The sequence below is a fragment of the Pinus tabuliformis genome, chromosome J (genome assembly GCF_031772625.1).
Source record: "Pinus tabuliformis cultivar Carrire ecotype Pingquan chromosome J, CPIR1, whole genome shotgun sequence".
Classification (NCBI taxonomy): domain Eukaryota; kingdom Viridiplantae; phylum Streptophyta; class Pinopsida; order Pinales; family Pinaceae; genus Pinus; species Pinus tabuliformis.
The window spans coordinates 1,638,106,411-1,638,127,894 of NC_142295.1; the positions used below are offsets into that span (position 1 = coordinate 1,638,106,411).

The 21,484-nt window shown below is 38.2% G+C and overlaps 2 protein-coding genes across 2 annotated transcripts in view; one reads left to right on the plus strand and one right to left on the minus strand.

Annotated features, from left to right (window-relative positions):
• The window catches only part of PSB29 (photosystem II reaction center PSB29 protein), a 188,338-nt gene that overhangs the window by 98,168 nt on the left and 68,686 nt on the right, over window positions 1-21,484 (plus strand). The window lies entirely within an intron of this gene.
• On the minus strand, window positions 16,419-17,240 carry LOC149233793 (uncharacterized). Its single transcript, XM_089376809.1, has 2 exons — window positions 17,106-17,240; window positions 16,419-16,990 (listed from the first exon to the last, which is right to left on the minus strand). The coding sequence occupies exons 1-2, from the start codon at window positions 17,231-17,233 to the stop codon at window positions 16,570-16,572; spliced, it is 549 nt and encodes a 182-aa protein (XP_089232935.1). The 5' UTR covers window positions 17,234-17,240; the 3' UTR covers window positions 16,419-16,569.

Sequence of the window (21,484 nt, forward strand, 5' to 3'; positions counted from 1 at the left end):
ACATTCTACAACTAAAGGTTACCAATGTGAAAATAAAACTCACATACATTAATAACTAAATTGTAATTAAATTCGTAACATAATGTTGTAATTATACTACTTGTTAAAAATACCTCTACTCTTATTGCTCTCTTCCAAAAATAGCAAAGTACTAATTTGTTTGAGAAAAATATCCCCACCTTGTTTACAGTTTTCACTCCTCATATAATTTGGTTACAATCAATGTTGTGAAAAACGCGATTAAATCGCGCTTTTTTGAAAAAATCGTGCTTTTTCCCCGCGCCGATTTAATTGCGCTTTTTACACGAAAAAATCGGCTATTTTTTTCGCCGATTTTTTTTCCGAAAAAGTGTGCTTTTTTAAAAAAAGCGCGCTTTTTTTTTTTTCCGAAAAAAGCGCGGGGTTGCAGGGACAACACGATTTTATAATTTTTTTTTGGTTTTTCATTTGGTCATTTGGGTTTTTTCATGCAATTTTTTTTGAAAGAAACAAATAATTTTTGAGTGGAGCAGCTTAATGATCAAGTCTAGGCCCTAGTATGGATATGCTATTCATGGTAATGTTAAATTCTTAAAGTAAAAGTGACATTCTCCTTAATCTTCATTTTCATCCTTTTACTTAAATTTTTAACATTACCATGAAATGGCTCAGGATGTTTGAGAGTGGTTCCAGCGTCATTGGATTTCATATGGAGAAAGTAGAATTTTAGATTTCATTTAAAATCCAACAGACTTATCAGTTTTTCAGGATTTCAGGATTGGGAGATTGTAATGTTTCCAGGTGACACCACCTGCTCGGGCTACCCTGCCACCAGTAGAGGACGTGGTCTACCTCCTATAGCTCCTACTTCTAGTTCTTCAGCTTCTAGAGCACATCAGACTCCACTGCCATCTCCACCAGCACAGGCACCAGCATCTACATCTAGAGGGAAAGGGAAAGCTGTGGCATTTTCTCGCAAGAGGGGCAGAGGAAATCAATAGGATTAGACCTCATTTTATTGTATATGACATTATGACATGATGAGATACATTATCATATTTTTTGTTGATATTTTGAGGCTGAGTTGGGACTCAGGAGTCAGGACATACTATTCAGCACATGATTCAATGTTATGTGTGATTTTAGCGCTAGAAATGATATTGAACATCTTATATATTAGTTTTTTTTATCATATTTATGTGTCAATGTATTTATTTTATGTTGTAGATGGTTTAGATATTAAAAAAATTGAAAAAAAATGAAAAAAAATGAATATTTTTGTACCAAACGATTTTTTCCCGCTTTTTTCCGATTTTTTCCCGATTTTTCCGATTTTTTCCGATTCGTTCCCTGCGCCGATTTAATCCCGCTCGCGCTTTTCACAACATTGGTTACAATTATCCTGTGAGGAAAGTATAACCTAAGTATATTATTTTGGATATTAGCTTGCATTCATAAAATTTAATCACCACATAAGCTAGGAAATACAAGTCCAAATAATACAAAATCAAGATTAGATTAATCATATCAATTGCACCATTATATGATTTTGTAAGATTTAACTTTTTTTTAAATAATTTTTTTTTAATTCAAATTATAACTTCATGATATTTAAAAATAATATAAATAATAGCACCTTCAAAAACAATTTGAACTATTATATTTTTGAACTATTATCTCTGTAACTTATGATACTTAATACAAAAAAATTTAACTTAAATATTATATTTAAATGATGATGATAATGATGATGATGGTGGTTAACGTCCACTGAGACCAAATTGGTCTATCGGACCTATAATTTTCTTAGTTTTTAGTTGTCTGGCTCCTCTTCTTTCTTGGCGAGATTGACGTTGTAGCTTTTTTTTTTTTCTCTATGGTCTTCCAACTTCCTGTATCTTGCATCTCCTTCATCTCTTCTGGTTCTTGGGACATTGGTGTCTTAGCTTCGCGATCTATTGTGTTCGTCCTCTTGAAGATAGACAGAGAAGAAGTTTGGTCTAGGAGATCTGCTTTGCTGTTAAATGAAGATTTATTTTGTGCAGTATTCGAATCCTCATAACTGTTGATGCTTGAGGGGTTGTCGAGTTCACTTTTTTGTTGCTGGGCGGGGCTTTCTCCCTGCTTGTCTTGAGAGTTGTTTCTTTCTTGTGATTCAGAGTTTTCTCTAGAGTATTCTTCTTTGATGACAATGTAGTGTTCTTTTTGTGCTTCTTCCCACCATGTAGATTTGTGGTGGTTTTTTCTAGTAGAATTTTTCTGGGAGGCTTTTGGGCAATTTTTGGCTAGATGGCCCGTCTCAAAGTAGGATTGACATCTGAAGAGGACACTTTCGTAATCGAGTTTTTGGTTCCACACATAGTCTTTATTTGTTAGGTTTATTTCAGTTGGGAATCCGGTGCTGAAGTCCATTTCCACACAGATGCGTGCATAGGTGGTTTTGGCATATTCCTTTGTTTCTGGGCACCTGCAATAAAACTTCCCAATTGCATTTCCAATGGCTTTTAGCAAGGAGATATTCCAGAGATGCAAGGGTAGGCTTGGCTATCTCACCCAAACTGGTGCTGAAGTTATGACTGCTGTTGAGGGATTGAATGATGGGTTCCATGGCTTCATGAATAGGCCTGAGTTTTCCCAAAACCAAGAGCCGAAATCTAGAATACATTGTCTGCTTTTCAGGATTTTCAAAATCTACTATAAAGAAACCCCTAGCACAGGGGTAGATATTAATTTCATCAGAAATGACAGGCTTCCATACCTCCGAGATCCAATTGTGGAGAGTTGTGAACCGCGGCCAAAAACCATTGAACCAGCAGATTAGGGCACTTTCAGAAAACTTCAAAGCCTCATCGAGTGAGGCCTTGACCACCTGGACAGTCGGAGCTGGGGCTTCACTGACGATATGGGTAGGAGCTTGCACTCCAGGAGCGGACGAAACTGAGCCAACAGTTATTTTCGCGAAGCTGGGAGCCATATTTGCCCGTAGAAAGTCGAGACCCAGCTGCAGAGAAATAAGGCAGAAGATTAGATCTAGATCTAGCCGCAGAAGATTAAATCTAGAACCCAGCCTCAAAGAAGATTAGATCTAGATCCAGATCTAGCCGTAGAAGATTAGATCTAGAACCCAACAACAGAGTCTTAATAAGTCTTTTAATTTGCAAGAAACCCTAGTAGGAAAAATCCAAAATCAAATCCTGCTCCAGATAAAAATAAATCACTGACTTTCGCTTCATGAACCACTCGATCCGGAGATGCCCACGTAAAGGAGGACTTGCTCATAGATCTATTTTTGCAGATCTGAGATCGGTGATCGTTATGGAGAATGCCGAAAGAAATAATGCTTAAGAAGAGCACCACATAGAAGCAGGTCTGGAGTCGCAGATCTGCTCATGCAGAGACGGAAGAACTAACGTAGCCGCAACCTAATACTTCCTCCGTAGACGCAGCCACAACGTTCTACCAAATACCTCCGCAGACGCAACCGCAGCCTAAAAATAAAGCAACAATGATGTTGTTGATATATAATTAACAAAGGCAAACCAAAGAATGCATATCGTTTGTACCAGAACCACAACACCGATTCCGGCATGAATTTTTATGGACTTTCATCCCTTATTTTTCGGGTTACACATTCTAATAATGGGTATGCCGGCTAAATCATCGTCACGTTTTAATTTCGGCTATTTTAAATTTATGGTATGCTGGATCATGCCAGGAAAAAAAATAATTGTGGTAAGCTTCAATTTCTATAATTAAAATATTAAAATTTATAAGAAAATTAAACAAATAAAATGTTTGTATTATTGGGAAAATCTTGCTCAACTAGAATAAAAAAAAAAGAAGATTATTATTATTATTATTTTTTTTTTCTTATATTAGCAATTTTAGATATGGTGTGCATTTTTGGTGAAAGAGTAGCAAATTAAATTACGTTAAATTGAGTCCATTAATTTAAAATAAAATGGTTTAAATTCTATCAATGATTGGAATACTCCAAATACTAAGTAGTATTGTAACTTAGTTAAAGATTTTTTTTCCAAAGAAAAAAAGCGAACTTTTTATTACCAAGATAAAAAGTTACAAGTATATGCCGCAACATTCAATTTGCTCTATAATTTGGAGTCATAGAGCTCGCTGGAAGAGGAGACTAAGCCTCGTCCAGCTAGACAAGTAGAGAGAAACACTGGACAGATACACGTCTCCTCCTTGAGGAAAGCTCGAACCAGTGCCCATCCAGTTGGAATGCTTAAAAGAAAAAATAAAAAATTAAACAAGAAAAAAGAGGAAAGACCGCAGCGATTACAAGAAGGAAGAGAAATCATGTCTTTCTCCCCTTTTTCTTCTCAACTTTTTGCCATTCTCCCTGGGATGGAATTATGGGAACAAGTTGAAGAGGATTATCTTCGCCGGGTCGAGGATTTTCCTTGTCTGAATCAGAGGCTTCTGGAGAGTGCTGCCTTTTGGTTCCACTGATTTCCAAAGAATTTGTGTTCTTTCCCGATTGTGATACCATTGGTTCTTGTGGGGCTGTCCTCTGAGTTTCTGTTTGGTTGCTTTCATCCTGGACTGGTTCTTCCTCCTCATTATCTTCCTCCATGTCTGATTCTGTATAAGAGAATTTCCATCCTTTTTGATGGTTACCTGTTTTCTTCTTTCTGCGACTGTTCTTTTTGTATTCTGGGCATGCATTTTGCAAATGTCCAGTTTGCCGACATATTCTACACCTGAAAGCTGTATTTTCATAATCTAATGACTGCAGCCAGCTACGGTCTTTGTATTTCAGTTTAATGTTTCCCGGTAAACCTTTACTAAGGTCTACTTCCACACATATGCGTGCGAATGTGTAAATTCTTTCTTCAATTCTTTGTGTATCCATTTTGATAAATCTGCCTATGGAGTTACCTATACATGCAAGTATCTGTTGGTCCCAGAAATGGATGGGGAGGTTATGAAGGCGTACCCATACAGGCATCCGAGATACAACATAAGTGTTTGCGTCAAACTCCGGGAACCATGGAGTAGTAAAGAGACCCGAAGAGCCCCAAAACCACGGTCCTTGCTGAAGCACAAACTCTTTGATTTCAATCGACTGAAATTTTACTATGAAAAAACCTTTTGAACAGAGGTGGATCTCACAGTCCATAGACCAATTTGTGAATATCCAATGAAACAGATCCAAGGGTTTGGGCCAAAACCCATTAAATCGGCAAATAATGGCTTGCTTTTCATAGCTGTCACATACCTTTTCTGCTTCTGCTATGTCGATTGTTAGTTCTGGTATTTTCTGTAGTTGTTCCACTATGTATGGGCTTGGTTCTGTTCTGGCCTGCTTTGGGACTGACGGAGGAGCTTTCCCACTTTGTAAAATATGCTTGTAGGACGCTCCTTCGCTTCTGTATTGCTGGTGCTGAGCTGGGTTGTGATTCGATTTGGATCCACTGCCTCCTTCTGTTGTTTTGCTGGTTGCTGCACCCCCTCGCAGTCTCATATTGAGAATGATAGTTGATCCTGGCTTGATGTTGTACTCCTTCAAGGTTCTGTGATCCTGTAGCGATCTGCCCCCTGTTACTAGGTTTTGCTCGCCTGCCGGATAGCCAATCTGGTTTGCTATGTTATTTTTCAGATCTATTGCCCTATCTGTGTCATGCGTCCAAATCAAGATTGTATTTCCCATGGGCGTTCTGACAAGGATTTGGAATCGATTGGGTTCTGTCCCGGCAGGGAAACTTAGTACTTCCCTGTTCCAGCAGCATTCACCCCCAAGATCCAGGGCCTTTGGATCTTGTCCTCTCTTTCGATTATTGGCCAGATCGATTAGATCCAGGCTGGATCTGCAATATTTGGGCCTATCCATTGTGGGAGAGAGCAGATCTGCATCATGCAGTCCCCCTTCATTGACCTCAGCGATCGATCCGGAGAGAAAGCCTGCAGATCCAAACCCTGCCGCGGCCAGGATCCCTTTCTTTCTTCCCCCCCTGTCGTTGCTCCGCGCGTTCTGGGAATGGCTCGTCCTGGCCCCCTTTACTGTTGGCAAAAACGCTGCGGTGTCATTTATTTTCTCCTGGTTCAGTACCTCCCTTCCACCGTGGCCGAGATATGCCGCCGATATTGCCTCATGGGAGCTCAAGGTGTTGTCCCGTGCACCGATGTTCTGATTCTGCTTACCTGAGATGACTTGCAGGTTGTGGCGGAGGGTTGCAGGGGCGGCCATGGGTGCTGCATCTCCGTCCTTCCACTACTACGCTTGTTTAGATAGGATTCCCTCGTAATTAATTAATAACTTAGTTAAAGATTATGGATAAATAAATAATATAATAAGTGTTTCTATATATATATATATATATATTTTTTTTTTTTTTTCCTCGCATTGACTATCAATCAGAGATCTGCCCTTACCATGGAAAGTCAAAAGTAAAAGGTGAAACCAAAGCACCCACTTAGCCTGGTAGATGAAATATTGATAAAATAAGAGTATGGCTTGGAGGAAAAGATTCCATCTTTCACTGGCAATGAATCGAAGTAGATCGATGAGATATTATGGAAGAGTCCTTGCAGGATCACCCCACCTAGGGATCACCCAACATGCTTGTATTTAAATCCATCTTGAGGCCGTTTTGCCACAAGCCGCTGGAGGATTCTTGCTTGTGTTTGATTTTCGTTGGATTTTCCAGGACGTTCAATACAATTTTTTTTTTTTTCAACCACAAATCTTTATATCTGTAAGTTCTTTTAATCAGAGCCACGTCCACCGTTGGAGATTTAATTCAAAATTGTTAATTATTCTGAGTTTTTTAATTGGAGATTTGTCTAAGAAATTGTAAATTTTTTTTTCTACAAGAGATCTATTCTATGTAATTACAACAAGAGATCAAATCAGGATCAAGGGAGGCGGAATCTTCATTTTCTTTTGGACAAAAGGTGATTTCGTAGGAGCGAAGATTGTATGTTTGAGTCCCGCCGTGATCGAATTTAACGGAGTATAAAAAAAATAGATATTAGAGAGCTCGAGATAAAAAAAACGCATGGCCTTTCTAATAAAGTTACACAAAAATTGAATAAAAAAAAATCTCACCTCGTAACTTAGAATTTTACCTCTCACTTTTTTTTTAATATATATATATATATATATATATATAGATTCATTAGAATGAAAGTTATTCATAAATCTAGTAAATTATTTTTAAGTGGTTGAAAGAATTTTGAAGTTGATGATAATTTTAAGGAATATTTTTGGTAATAATTGAAAATTCTAGAAATAATTGAATTTTTATACCATAAAATGCTCATAGGTCTCAAGCGCTGAACTTAGCTCTGATACCATATCTAACAACCCCGACATTAGAATATGCAACTAATTAGATTAATCATGCGATTTATAATCAATATGCAATTTATCAACTATTTAACATCAAATGTCGGAAATATGAGCAGAGACAACTTACTTGTGGCGATGATATTCCTTACATGTGATTTCGGAGTTGAACACTATTTGAATCCGGCTAACCGCAACAAAGTTTTGGGGACGACTCTCCACTCAACCGTAGGCTCAATTGCACAAAATCTCGCTACAACTGGCCACCCTTGAGCCTTCAATCAACGTACTACTACCAGGGAATCTTTTGTCTCACAACACTTTTCTCCCAAGAGAAAGGATGATGGAATCATGTAATGATCTCTCATCTTCTTCACCGTCTATTAAATAGAACAAACATTGGAAGAGGAACCGCATACACACACTTCATGTGTCAACATGCAACTTTTATTTCTTTATTTTAACTTAATTTAGTAATTCTCTTAATATATTTCTTTCTTATTTTATTCATTTTTATTTTTTGATAACTTTACTTATTTTTATAGTTTTCTTAATTTAACTCTTTTTTCTTTTATTGTACTTTTGTTAATTTTACTTATTTATTTATATTTATATTTATTTATAGTTAATTTTACTTATTTTTATACTTATTTTCACTGTTTACTTTACTTATTTTTAATTTTACTTGCTAAGGTTTTGCAAATGGGGTAGCAAGCTAAGTGGGCTTGATTGTGGGGGAAAACTCCATAGTTAAGCGCGCTTGAGCCAGAGGAGATCTGGGATGGGTGACCTCCTGGGAAGTCCTGGTTACCGGGTGCAAGCCCCGGAAGTGATGATTGATGCTATGTGATTCATTTCACTAGTTTCAATCCCACTTCTTCACCCCTGTGAGCATCACCCGATGCAATGAGTGCTAAGTGAACTATTCAAAAATCATGAGAAATTAGTCAGTTACGACCAGTGTTGTTAAAATCGCGATAAAATCGCGATTTTATCGGAAAATCGCGATTTTTTCATCTTGCCGATCAAATCGCGATTTTTATACGAAAAAATCGCCTACTTTTTTTTTGCCGATTTTTACTGAAAAAATCGCGCTTTTTTCAAAAAATCGCGATTTTTTCGAAAAAAGCGCGATTTTTAACGAAAAAATCGTGGGGGATCAGGACAGCATAGTTTTATAACTTTTTTTGGGTTTTTTCATGCAATGTTTTTTGAAAGAAACAAATAATTTTTGAGTGGGGTAGCTTAATGATCAAGTCTAGGCCCTAGTATGGATATGCTATTCATGGTAATGTTAAATTCTTAAAGTAAAAGTGACATTCTCCTTAATCTTCATTTTCATCCTTTTACTTAAATTTTTAACATTACCATGAAATGACTCAGGATGTTTGAGAGTGGTTCCAGCCTCATTGGATTTCATATGGAGAAAGTAGAATTTTAGATTTCATTTAAAATCCAGCAGACTTATCAGTTTTTCAGGATTTCAGGATTGGGAGATTGTAATGTTTCCAGGTGACACCACCTGCCCGGGCTACCCCTGCCACCAGTAGAGGACGTGGTCTACCTCCTATAGCTCCTACTTCTAGTTCTTCAACGTCTAGATCACATCAGACTCCACTGCCATTTCCACCTGCACGGGCACCAGCATCTACATCTAGAGGGAAAGGGAAAGCTGTGGCATTTTCTCGCAAGAGGGGCAGAGGAAATCAATAGGATTAGACTTTCATTTTATTGTATATGACATTATGACATGATGAGATACATTATCATATTTTTTGTTGATATTTTGAGGCTGAGTTGGGACTTACTATTCAGGACATGATTCAATGTTATGTGTGATTTTAGCGCTAGAAATGATATTAAACATCTTATATATTAGTTTTTTTATCATATTTATGTGTCAATGTATTTATTTTATGTTGTAGATGGTTTAGATATTAAAAAAATTGAAAAAAAATGAAAAAAAATGAATATTTTTGTGCCAAACGATTTTTTCCCGCTTTTTTCCGATTTTTTCCCGATTTTAACGATTTTTTCCGCTTTTTTCCCGGCGCCGATTAAATCCCGATCGCGATGTGTGCAACACTGGTTACGACTACCTCTCATGGAAATGGTCATACGTGAATGACTTACTTAACGCAGTTGAATCCCAAAATGATATCTAATATAATGCACTGCGTAAACCCCCATACTTAAATTCTAGTATTGTTATTTATTATTTTATTTATTTATTATTATTATATTTTCTTCATTATTTATTATTTATTTACTATTATTATCTTTTCTTTATTGTTTATCATTATTTTCTTACATTTTAAATTTTATTTTATATTATTTACTATTTATTATTTTTATTATTATTAGGTGAAATTACAGACACTATAACGCAGTAGCCTACCAATTCGCTTTCAAAAAGACCCCCCTTAAAGCAATTCAGACTAGGCCCTCGTTGACCTTCTAGGGTTAGGCCAGAAATTTGTGAAAGGATGAAGGAAAATGATTTTAGGTTGACCACCTAGGATTAAGACTAGTGCCTTATCAGTTGGGAGAAATGGAGTCAAGATTTCCTTTGATGAAAGAACTTCGCTCTATCAAGGAGACCTATGCAACTTTTGCTAAACCTAAGAAGCAACAACTCGGCTATAATAGATGTTTATAATTTGTTTAATAAAGGTGGATGCAAATTCGAGGATGCGGTAGGCAAACAAGCCTCTAGGAACATTCATTCACGTTATTTATGAGTAATGCATGCAACAATTCAATAATCCCAGTGATTTCAAGAATTCACATTAAATTAGAGGACATACAAGATTATGACAAGATATTCCATACATTAGACATGTAATGATATAAAGATATAGCATCAAAACAACACCTACAAGATAATGCGAGTATATCCATCCATCAATTTTGCAAATAGAATCTCCAAGACAAGATAGTGAAAATCCTAAACATCAAAATGCATCAATAACATCCAATTTTGTCCATCAATTACAAGTCTGAATTCTTTTTCAAGAGAAATCCCAATCCGAAATGATGAGTCACAAAATGAGGCTCTCACAAGTTCGAATGGTCTAATTAGCCTAATTAAGCCCCTAATAATTATTTTAATGTGCAAATAACAATAACTTTGGTGACAAGCCCACCAAATAGCTCAAATGTGTAAAATAAGCCTTCCTAATGAGGCCGAAATGATAAAATAATGGTGCAAAGGGCCATTGGAAGGCCAAGATGAGTCTTCAATGTGCCATGATGAAGAGGAGGGCTCCAAAAATGATGATCAAGGGGGTGGCCCTTGTTGAAGAATCTAGGGCATGCATAATTATAGTGATTCTTCTTAAGCATGATAACAATTTGTGAAGTGTTTTTACATTTTATCTTAGCTTGATCTTCTTTGCATTATTAGTGTGTGTGTTTACTTCATCAAACTGCTATCAAAACAAAAGAGACAAGAACACAAATATTTGGCTTTCTGCCAGGGCCAAAACCTCTCCCTCTTGGAGAGGAAAACCCACACAAAATTATTCTTATAGAGATTCCATTGACGAATACCAAGACCATGACCCTTGACACAATCTGCCCCTCCAAGACCAAGACATCAATCCTCTTCCTCTAACACTGTTGAGATCATCATGATTGGTGCGCCATTGAACCCATCACTGCTGCATCACTAAGATCTTCAGTCATTGAGATCTCTTTACTTCATTGCGATCATCATCTTTACTGTTGTCATACCACTGTCATCCCACTACTGCTGCATCTTCATTTTCTATTCCTTTCATATGGGATCATCATTGATGTAGTACCATCGAAACAATGAGGTCACAGAGATATCAATATCATGATTCCATGATTATCCATGCTTGGAACAGAACTGTACATATTACAAAGATCCTTCCTTATTAATATGTTAAGGCTGTGATTCAACAATGTAGTGATCACCGAGTAGACTACTGTGATATATCCTACGTTTGACTGGAATGACAACAAGGAGAGTGATCTGATATCATTCACAACGAGAGGGATATACGCAACTGTGGGATCATCGTGATCCTCTTCATTGATCCCTGTAGAATTTCAATGTAACCCTTGTCACTACCTTTTATGATGTCGAGACTGTAATATGTATGCCGAGATTGAGATAGCATCTTTAGGATCAAGCGTGATCTCCATGAAGCCAAGACAGTAATATAAGTGTATGCCGAGGATAGTCCATCCATAGTGACTACGTCCTCATCCGAAGTTTCTGTTGCTTCATCCATCCGAGATAGGTATGCCGAGAATGAGACAGAGACATCACTTCATCATTTAAATGCTCAGATCACATGCAACCTTTTTCTGCTCTATCCATCCGAGGACATCACCTTCAGATCATAGCTATGCCGAGAGTAGACTAGCCCGGGTTTTGCTGCTCCTTATACCCATCTGAGGAGGCAGTTGAACCCTAAATCTATCTCACCGAAATGCGGATCTTTTGCTCCTTAATCAACCGAAAATTCAGAGACAAATTGCGAGATATATTCTGTGATTTGCGTTGACCCTTCGTGGGTATTTATAGTAGTGAACCTACTATATTTGAGCCGACTTGAGTGGGTGAACGGATGTGACTATTGCCCAAAGCCGACATAAAGAATTCTTTCTCTTTTTCGCTTGCAAACTTCTATGAGAATTATGCTTGGTCTTTGGAGGGCTTCTTTACAACTTTGGGGACTTGTTTACATTTACATAAACTCATGAAGAGTTTCTATACACATGACATGACTCTTTGACATATAAATAAATCCTAAAGACATCAAGAAGAAGTCTTTCACCTAGTGACACTTCTTGCTCATGAAACCCATGTAGCAAGGCATACAAAAATAATTTATTTCCTTTTATTACATCGTTTACAAAGATCATGTCATTATGAAGACCAAACCTAGTTACACTTTCTTCAACACTCCCTCTTAACTAGGGAGGTATTCATAATGGTACTTGGTCATTCTCAATCTGAAGAATTTCTCATAAGAAGAATCGGATTTGCAATCCATCTGTTATAGCATCATTTCAACCAACATTGTTTCATATAGCAAGGCCTTGACTAACAACTCTATCTCTCACTTAGATCAGAGCACACAATGTTGGCGAGACCAATGACTGATAGACACACATCATCATTGTCTCTCTTAGGGTCATACCCACCCGGGTGTTCTTCGAGTATGCCCTACTAGGACTATTCTCATCTTGGGTTCCCAACCCTCAAGAATATCGGTCCTCTTGCCCACTCTTGTCTTGGATGCCCTTCCACATCCTCAAAGAGTGTCAAATGCCAGATGATTACAAAATCCTCCATTCTTTCTTCCAAACCGAAGTCAAGAATGTTGTTTCTAACTCTCCCTCTTAACTAGGGACGAGTTCCAAGTTTCTCTTCACTCAGAAACTTGCTCGAGTTCCTTTACTCATAGGAACCTCTTAGAGCTCCCTCTTACCCAAGGATTCTATCATCAATGCTTTATAGGGTCTTCTAGTTGAATGATGATCCAAGACTTCGATGTCATCAATTTCTTCATATGTAGGGTTCAACCATCCATCACTTTCCTCTGTCATGTCATTCCTTCTTTCCTGGAAAGTATCCTCCTTGGCTTTGCGTATGGGGCTTCCTTCATAAGGCCATCTATCTTCACCTTTTCTTCAACAGTGCTTTACAAGGTACATAATTGTGGCATCCTTCACAACTCTCCTTACCTTGGCCCTGCACAAATCCCTAGAATTTTCCAAGAGGTCAGACACCAAAACAAATCACATGTTACCTTTTGGTGATGGCTTTCTATCAATGACATCTTCTTGTATGCATCAACATACTGCATACGTGTTGACATATCTCCCAACAATATCTGTTGTCAAGGGTCTTCATCTTTTCAGACTTTTATCAGAGTCTTCACATATTTCCGGGAGATTTCTTAGTCAAGTCTTCCTGATCTTCTGGATGTTGATTGCCTTCATCCAGGTTGCATACTTCACGATTTCTTCCATCCTCACATCTTTCATTCCCAGGAGCTCTCAAAGTTCTTCAATTGTAGTCAACTACCTCATACTTCATATGAGGACATATTATGTTGATTTCATCTAATTAGACTTATGTCTTTCTGCATCCTTTCAAAGGAGGAGATCCTTTCCCTTTTGATCATGCTTGATCCATTTTACCTGCAACCATATATCATGAAATTACAACATCAAATACAAATACAAGCATTCATACCTTATTTTCCCTTCAGGCTACTTTCAACAGCTTTCTTGATTGAATGGATCTTCAATCCCTTGATTTGCTTCATCATGTCATCAGTCCTTCATCTCATGATTTCCATAAGTTAGATATCCTAATGAAACATTTGCTGCCTTCCTAGACTAGAAGATCCTTCGCTGAGATTTCTATAAGAGATCCTTCATGATCTAGTATGCCCCCCATGGCAAATGTTTCCTTTGTCCGGGATGACTTCTTCAATGTACAATGAGATTCCCAAGAGCTATATCCTTTATGATTCATACGAGTTCTTGTTTTTCATGATGCCATGATGCATCTTTTTACCATGATCATATCTGCAAGGACTTTTGATAGGACCCTTTTTGAGAGGGATGCCATATTACTCATACTAGATATCTACTACTCCCTCTTCCCTTTAGCTTCCTCTATCCTTTAGATGATATGAACCTTTTTCCATAATCTTCTCATAGTGTTGTTCTGTCTTGTTACATAGTTGAGTCCTTTCAACTTACCTTTCTCTATCTGACATAGAGACCACAAACTGTTGATCGAGGTAAACTTCTTGTCCATGGACATTTGTTACCTTATCAATATCAATATCAATGATGTTTATTTTCTCATCATTTTTCCCAAATCTCGTAACTGAGATCTCATGAAGATATTTCTTCATTCTTCTTTACTGTATTTCAGATAGTATATCCTCTAGTATTTCATGTATCTTTCTTATGTCTCCTTTCTTACTTTATAGAACCTTAAGAGTTCTCATGACTTCAAAGGAGACCTTGATGTATTGACTTCACTTCTTCATAAGGATTCTGTCAATCCTACTGCAAGAACTTTTGATGATCCATCTAACCCATAGATCTTCTTGCAATGATGAAGTCAATGAACCAAACTTGATTATAGAATGAAAAGATACTTACTTGATATGTGAAGATGAGATATTCACCTTGATCATGTTGGCTGTTGTTGAGGTAGATGTATTGATGCTTCCTCCAGATAGGATCCTTTTTGAAGCTTATCTTCAAGCCTTCAAATTAATTGACTTGAATATCTGATCCTTTGCAGCATCGACTCGAGGTTGCTTGCCATGATGTAGAGATCCATCAATTAGTGTTATCAACGAACACCTTCATTCTTCTTCGAGTGTTGTCCATATAAATCATGCTGTAGACTTGATGATGTACACTGCTTGTTAGATCTAGGTCTTGTTTTTCATTGTAGATCCTTCAGCGAATTTGATGCCTTGACCTCTGAATGTCTCTTTTCTGCCCCTTTCCATGACTGCTGAACCAACGCTCTGATACCATGTTGAAGAATCTAGGGCACACATAATTATAGCTATTCTTCTTAAGCATGATAACAATTTGTGAAGTGTTTTTACATCTTATCTTAACTTGATCTTCTTTGCATTATTAGTGTGTGTTTACTTCATCAAACTGTTATCAAAACAAAAGAGACAAGAACACAAATATTTGGCTTTTTGCTATGGCCAAAACCTCTCCCTCTTGGAGAGGAAAACCCACGCAAAATTCTTCTTATAGAGATTCCATTGACGAATACCAAGACCATGACCCTTGACACAATCTGCCCCTCCAAGACCAAGACATCAATTCTCTTCCTCTAACACTGTTGAGATCATCATGATTGGTGCACCATTGAACCCATCACTGTTGCATCACTGACATCTTCAGTCACTGAGATCTCTTGACTTCATTGTGATCATCATCCTTACTGCTGTCATACCACTGTCATCCCACTACTGTTGCATCTTCATTTTCTGTTCCTTTCGTATGGGATCATCATTGATGTAGTACCATCGAAACAATGAGGTCACAAAGATATCAACATTATTATCCATGATTATCCATGCTCAGAACAGAACTGCACATCTTACAAAGATCCTTCCTTATTAATATGTTAAGGCTGTGATTCAACAATGTAGTGATCACCGAGTAGAGTACTGTGATATATCTTATGTTTGACTGGAATGAAAACAAGGAGAGTGATTTGATATCACAACAAGAGGGATATACGCAACTGTGGGATCATCGTGATCCTCTTCATTGATCCCTGTAGAATATCAGTGTAACCCTTGTCACTACCTTTTATGATGCTGAGACTGTAATATGTATGCCAAGATTGAGACAACATCTTTAGGATCAAGCGTGATCTCCATGAAGCCAAGACAGTAATATAAGTGTATGCCGAGGATAGTCCATCTGTAGTGACTGCGTCCTCATGGAAAGTTTTTGTTGCTTCATCGATCCAAGATAAGTATGCTGAGAATGAGACAGAGACATCACTTCATCATTTAAAAGCTCAGATCACACACAACCTTTTTCTGCTCTGTCCATACGAGGACATCACCTTCAAATATAGCTATGCGGAGAGTATACTAGCCCGAGTTCTGCTGCTCCTTATACGCATCCGAATAGGCATCTGAACCCTAGATCTATCTCACCGAAATGCGGATCTTCTGCCTCTTAATCAATCGGAAATTTAGAGATAAATTGCAAGATATCTTCTGTGATTTGCGCTGACCCTTCATGGGTATTTATGGTGGCGAGCCTACTATATTTGAGCCGACTTGAGTGGGTGAATGGATGTGACTATTGCCCAAGCCAACATGACTTTTAATTATGCATTTTAATTCATATCAATGTTGTGAAAAGCGCGAGCGGGATTAAATCGGCGTCGGGAATGAAGCGGAAAAATCGGGAAAAAAGCGGAAAAAAGCGGGAAAAAAGCGTTTGGTACAAAAATATTCATTTTTTTTCATTTTTTTTAATATCTAAACCATCTACAACATAAAATAAATATATTGACACATAAATATGATAAAAAAATTAATATATAAGATGTTTAATATCATTTCTAGCGCTAAAATCACACATAACATTGAATCATGTCCTGAATAGTAAGTCCTGACTCCTGAGTCCCAGCTCAGCCTCAAAATATCAACAAAAAATATGATAATGTATCTCATCATGTCATAATGTCATAGACTCATATACAATAAAATGAAAGTCTAATCCTATTGATTTCCTCTGCCCCTCTTGCGAGAAAATGTCACAGCTTTCTCTTTCCCTCTAGATGTAGATGCTGGTGCCTGTGCTGGTGGAAATGGCAGTGGAGTCTGATGTGCTCTAGAAGCTGAAGAACTAGAAGTATGAGCTACAGGAGGTAGACCACGTCCTCTACTAGTCCTAGTGGTAGCCCGGGTAGGTGGTGTCACCTCCTCCTCCTGCTCCTCCTCCCCCTCCACGACATCCTGCACTAACCAATTATCCGCAGAATCCATGAGAGGCCTCTCGGCCTCAACCCTCCATGCAGCAGTGGTGTCAATCCCATCCAATGAGATGGCATCCACATCAGGTGTCCTCTCAAGTTGCCTCACCCACAATCGAAGATTGTAGTAGACATAGACCATGTCATTAAGGCGCTGGGACTCCAACCTGTACAAAGATCATGAAATAATAATTAATAATTAATATTATAAAAAAAATATTGTTTAATGAATTCAAAAATTTATTTGGAAATTTGCAATATTTTAAATGTTTAAGTGTTAACCTGTTGCGCTTCTTGTTGTGTATTTTTTCAAATACACTCCAGTTGCGCTCACATCCTGAGGAGCTGCATGTTTGGCTGAGGATGCGTACGGCAAGCTTTTGCAAAAGGGGTACTTTGCCACCATACATCTTCCACCATGCATCTACAACAAAATTACAAATAAAATTTTAAATAAACATAAGAAAAAAATAGAATTTGAAATTTTGAAGAGACAATGAAATTTGAAACAAAGTTACAAACTAAAAAATACCTGGCATTTTAATCGTCCTATCAGTGACAGCCATCTCAAAGCCAAATGTGCCACCTGCCATCTTATATGTCTCAATTTATTTAGAGATCTCTATACGTTGTTCTAGAGATCGCACCATCTTCTGGACACAGGATAAGAATCCATCCATGATCTCAGCATCAAAATCAAACCCACATGCATAAGAAAATGCAGGGTTCAGGAAAAGCCCAGCAGCATGAATGGGACGATGGAGTGTGTTGTTCCATCGCTCATCAATCACTCCCCATAGAAGGAGTTGTTTCTGAAACCCATCATCTCCCTTATCATCATAGTAGGCCCGAATGGCTTCTTTGGCCCTGTCCATGGCTTCATACAAATAGCCCATTGCGGGCTTCTCACCATCAACCAACCGAAGAACCTTTATCAAAGGTTCAGTAACGGCGCACACCTCCTGCACTACCGCCCAGAAGTCTTCCTGGTATGAAACTAGTCTGCATACGACCTCTCCTTCTGGTTTGCGGCTCATTGACATAGCACGCCACTCCTCTAAAAGAAACATTCTCTTCAAATCCCACATAGAATTCAGGAGGGATTGAAGAGATATGAAACTCGTGGCAAACCGTGTAATGGCGGGGCGCACCAACTCTTTGTTGTTGGTGAATCTTCTCATCAAGCTAAGCACAGATGTATGATTATATATAAATTTTGTGATGCTTTTTGATGAGTCAACAATATCTTTGACAAAGGGAATTTTCCCTATGTCCTCTAACATCAAATCAATACAATGGGCAGCACAAGGTGTCCAAAATAAAGTAGGATGCCTGTCCATAAGCTCTCTACCAGCAACAACATAATTTGCAGCATTGTCCGTTATGACTTGGACAACATGTTGTTCACCCACCTCCAAAATAAACACATCCAGCAAATCACATAAAGTTCTTGCATCTTTGATTTGATGAGATGCATCAACAGATTTGATAAACATAGTCCCCTTGGGACAACTAACCAAGAAGTTTATAAGGGTTCTCCCCTTTTGGTCAGTCCAACCATCTGACATAACAGTGCATCCTGTTTGTGCCCATGATGCCCTAAAATCCTCCAATCTTTGGGTGCAGTCACGCTTTTCATCTTGAAGAATCCGGCCTCTGAAATCATGATAAGAAGGGATTTTGTACCCCGGGCCAACACTGGCAATAGCATCAACAGTAGGTTGGAAAAATGGATTATTCCTTACAATGCTGAAAGGAATATCAGTCCAGAGGAGAAATTTTGCCATCAACCTGTCAGCTTGTTCTTTTTCAGTTCTTTTTAGCATTGAACCAATAGATGGTTGTGAACCAGGTGTGGTTCGAGGAACAAAAAATGATGATGCAGCTACCGGATTGACTGATGCTGCAGTAGAACCAGTGCCACTTGGCCCACTTCCTTCAGCTGACCTTTTTAGTTGCCTTTTGAGTTCTTCTTTGGCCTCTCTAGTGTGCTCTAATTCTCCCAATGCTCTCATGGCTCTTTGGATAAGTTCAGGATTTGTATTTATACAGGGCCCCACATCATGTCCAGGGATTTGTGCAAGGTGAAACTTCAACCTGTACACCCCCCCGCGTATGTCCTTTGCACACAACTTGCAATTCAAGTTTTGTCTATCATTCGGAGCTTTAGGTTCACCATATTCCCAGAAAGGATCCAATTTCCTTGGCATGTTTGTTTTTGAATTTTGAATTTGCAAACCTATGGGAAAACAAGGATTAGAAAATAGGAATTTAGGATTACAATTTAGCATTTACAAAATTACTAGTTACAAATTTCCAGAATCCAAAGTTCCAAACCCAAGTTACCCAACCAAATGGCAAATGCCAAAAACAATGAAAAAACATAAACAATGTTTAAAAAAAATGAAAAAAAAAAAAATTGGTTCCCATAGTCATACCAATTTACCCATCCCAAATCAATGAAAAAATACAAAAAATTCTTTAAAAACAATGAAAACAAAAGGAAAATGGTGCCCATATGAAGTTTCCCAACCAAAAACAATGAAAAACAATGTTTTTAAACAAGGAAAACAAAAAAAATTTAATCTACATACCGTTTTTATGGAGAAATTGGTGGTCTCCTCTTGAATTTGTCCTACAATCCCTTAGATTTCCTCACAAACCCTCCAGCTCCTCTCTCCAACACCTTCTCCTCCTCCTACGTGCGCCCACAGTGAAAATGAACCAAAAAAAAATGAAATTTTCATTATAAAACTCGCTGCCCCGCGCCCCCGAGCTTTTTTGTGAAAAAAGCATGCTTTTTTTTCGAAAAAAGCGCACTTTTTTCAGAAAAAAGCGCTATAAAAAAGGAGCCGCTTTTTTCCCATAAAAAGCGCGATTAAATCGCCAGAGGGAAAAAAGCGCGCGTTTTTGAAAAAAGCGCGATTAAATTGCGCTTTTAACAACACTGATTCACATTGAAGCCGACATGAAGAATTCTTTCTCTTTTTTGCTTGCAGACTTTTAGGAGGATTATGCTTGGTCTTTGGAGGGCTTCTTTACAACTTTGAGGACTTGTTTACATTTACATAAACTCATGAAGAGTTTCTATACACATGACATGACTTTTTGACATATAAATAAATCCTAAAGACATCAAGAAGAAGTCTTTCACCTAGTGACACTTCTTGCTCATGGAACCCATGTAGCAAGGCATACAAAAATAATTTATCTCCTTTTATTAAATCATTTACAAAGATCATGTCATTATGAAGAACGAACCTAGTTACACTTTCTTCAACAACCCCTTGATTCCCAAGCCAAACATCCTGTAGTGCTCCCAAGTGGATATGGGGCACAATGAATGGTCTCATGGGTCTTCAGTGGTTCAATAACAAGTCGATGCCCCATCCGTGAGGGCAAGAATATGATCTTGGGCCTTGGATCAACTGCCAAGTGCTGGGTGCAAGTGTATGGACGGCTAGGCAACGTGGTCCAAGTGCGTCATCATCTCTGTATGGCTAGGGCACGAGCAAGCAATGTGTGGTGTTGAAGAAGCCCATGATGTGGCAATCAATGCTCTGATGTGGTGGAGGCCCATGGCTCTCGACGCTCACCCTACAAGTGCCATCATGGCCCTTTGGAGAGCTCAGATCCCATATAGGCTGGCAAAGTCCAAGATGGAAACCCACTTGCAATCCTGTATAATATCCAATGTGTCTCCTCACCTTCCAGTATAACCAATCATTAGTGGAATTGAGTAAATAAGCTTGCTAATTAGGGGAAAAAGTGGACACTTCGTAGTGGCATGCCCTTCCAAATGGAATTTAGAAAGTACATGTGTTACCTTGTTCGACAAGAGAGGTTAATAATGTTACGAACAAATTTCGTATACTTAGAAGAATGCTCTGATACCAATGTAACGAACAAAGTTCGTACAGTGATCTTCAAAACACTTCGAAGACAAACATCCATTGTAGGACAAGTAATTATATATAAGCATATTTGAATACAATTGAGATGATGGTGATTACAATTGAGGGTCCCATATGTATACCTAGGAAGGCATCCTTTCATGAATAGTCATGTCTTTAGAGACATGCCTCTTTGATACTATACACATGACATGACTTTTTGACATATAAATAAATCCTAAAGACATCAAGAAGAAGTCTTTCACCTAGTGACTCTTCTTGCTCATGAAACCCATGTATTCAAAAATAATTTATTTCCTTTTATTAAATCATTTACAAAGATCATGTCATTATGAAGAACGAACCTAGTTACACTTTCTTCAACAACCCCTTGATTCCCAAGCCAAACATCCTGTAGTGCTCCCAAGTGGATATGGGGCACAATGAATGGTCTCATGGGTCTTCAGTGGTTCAATAACAAGTCGATGCCCCATCCGTGAGGGCAAGAATATGATCTTGGGCCTTGGATCAATTGCCAAGTGCTGGGTGCAAGTGTATGGACGGCTAGGCAACGTGGTCCAAGTGCGTCATCATCTCTGTATGGCTAGGGCACGAGCAAGCAATGTGTGGTGTTGAAGAAGCCCATGATGTGGCAGTCAATGCTTTGATGTGGTGGAGGCCCATGGCTCTCGACGCTCACCCTACAAGTGCCATCATGGCCCTTTGGAGAGCTCAGATCCCATATAGGCTGGCAAAGTCCAAGATGGA

What these genes read in the sequence shown, in the direction of transcription:
- LOC149233793 (XM_089376809.1), bottom strand. Translation starts at nt 17,233, where the DNA reads ATGTATGGTGGCAAAGTACCCCTTTTGCAAAAGCTTGCCGTACGCATC. An exon ending in CACAACAAGAAGCGCAACAG is followed by an intron (nt 16,991 to 17,105) that starts GTTAACACTTAA and finishes ATCTTTGTACAG; the next exon opens with GTTGGAGTCCCAGCGCCTTA.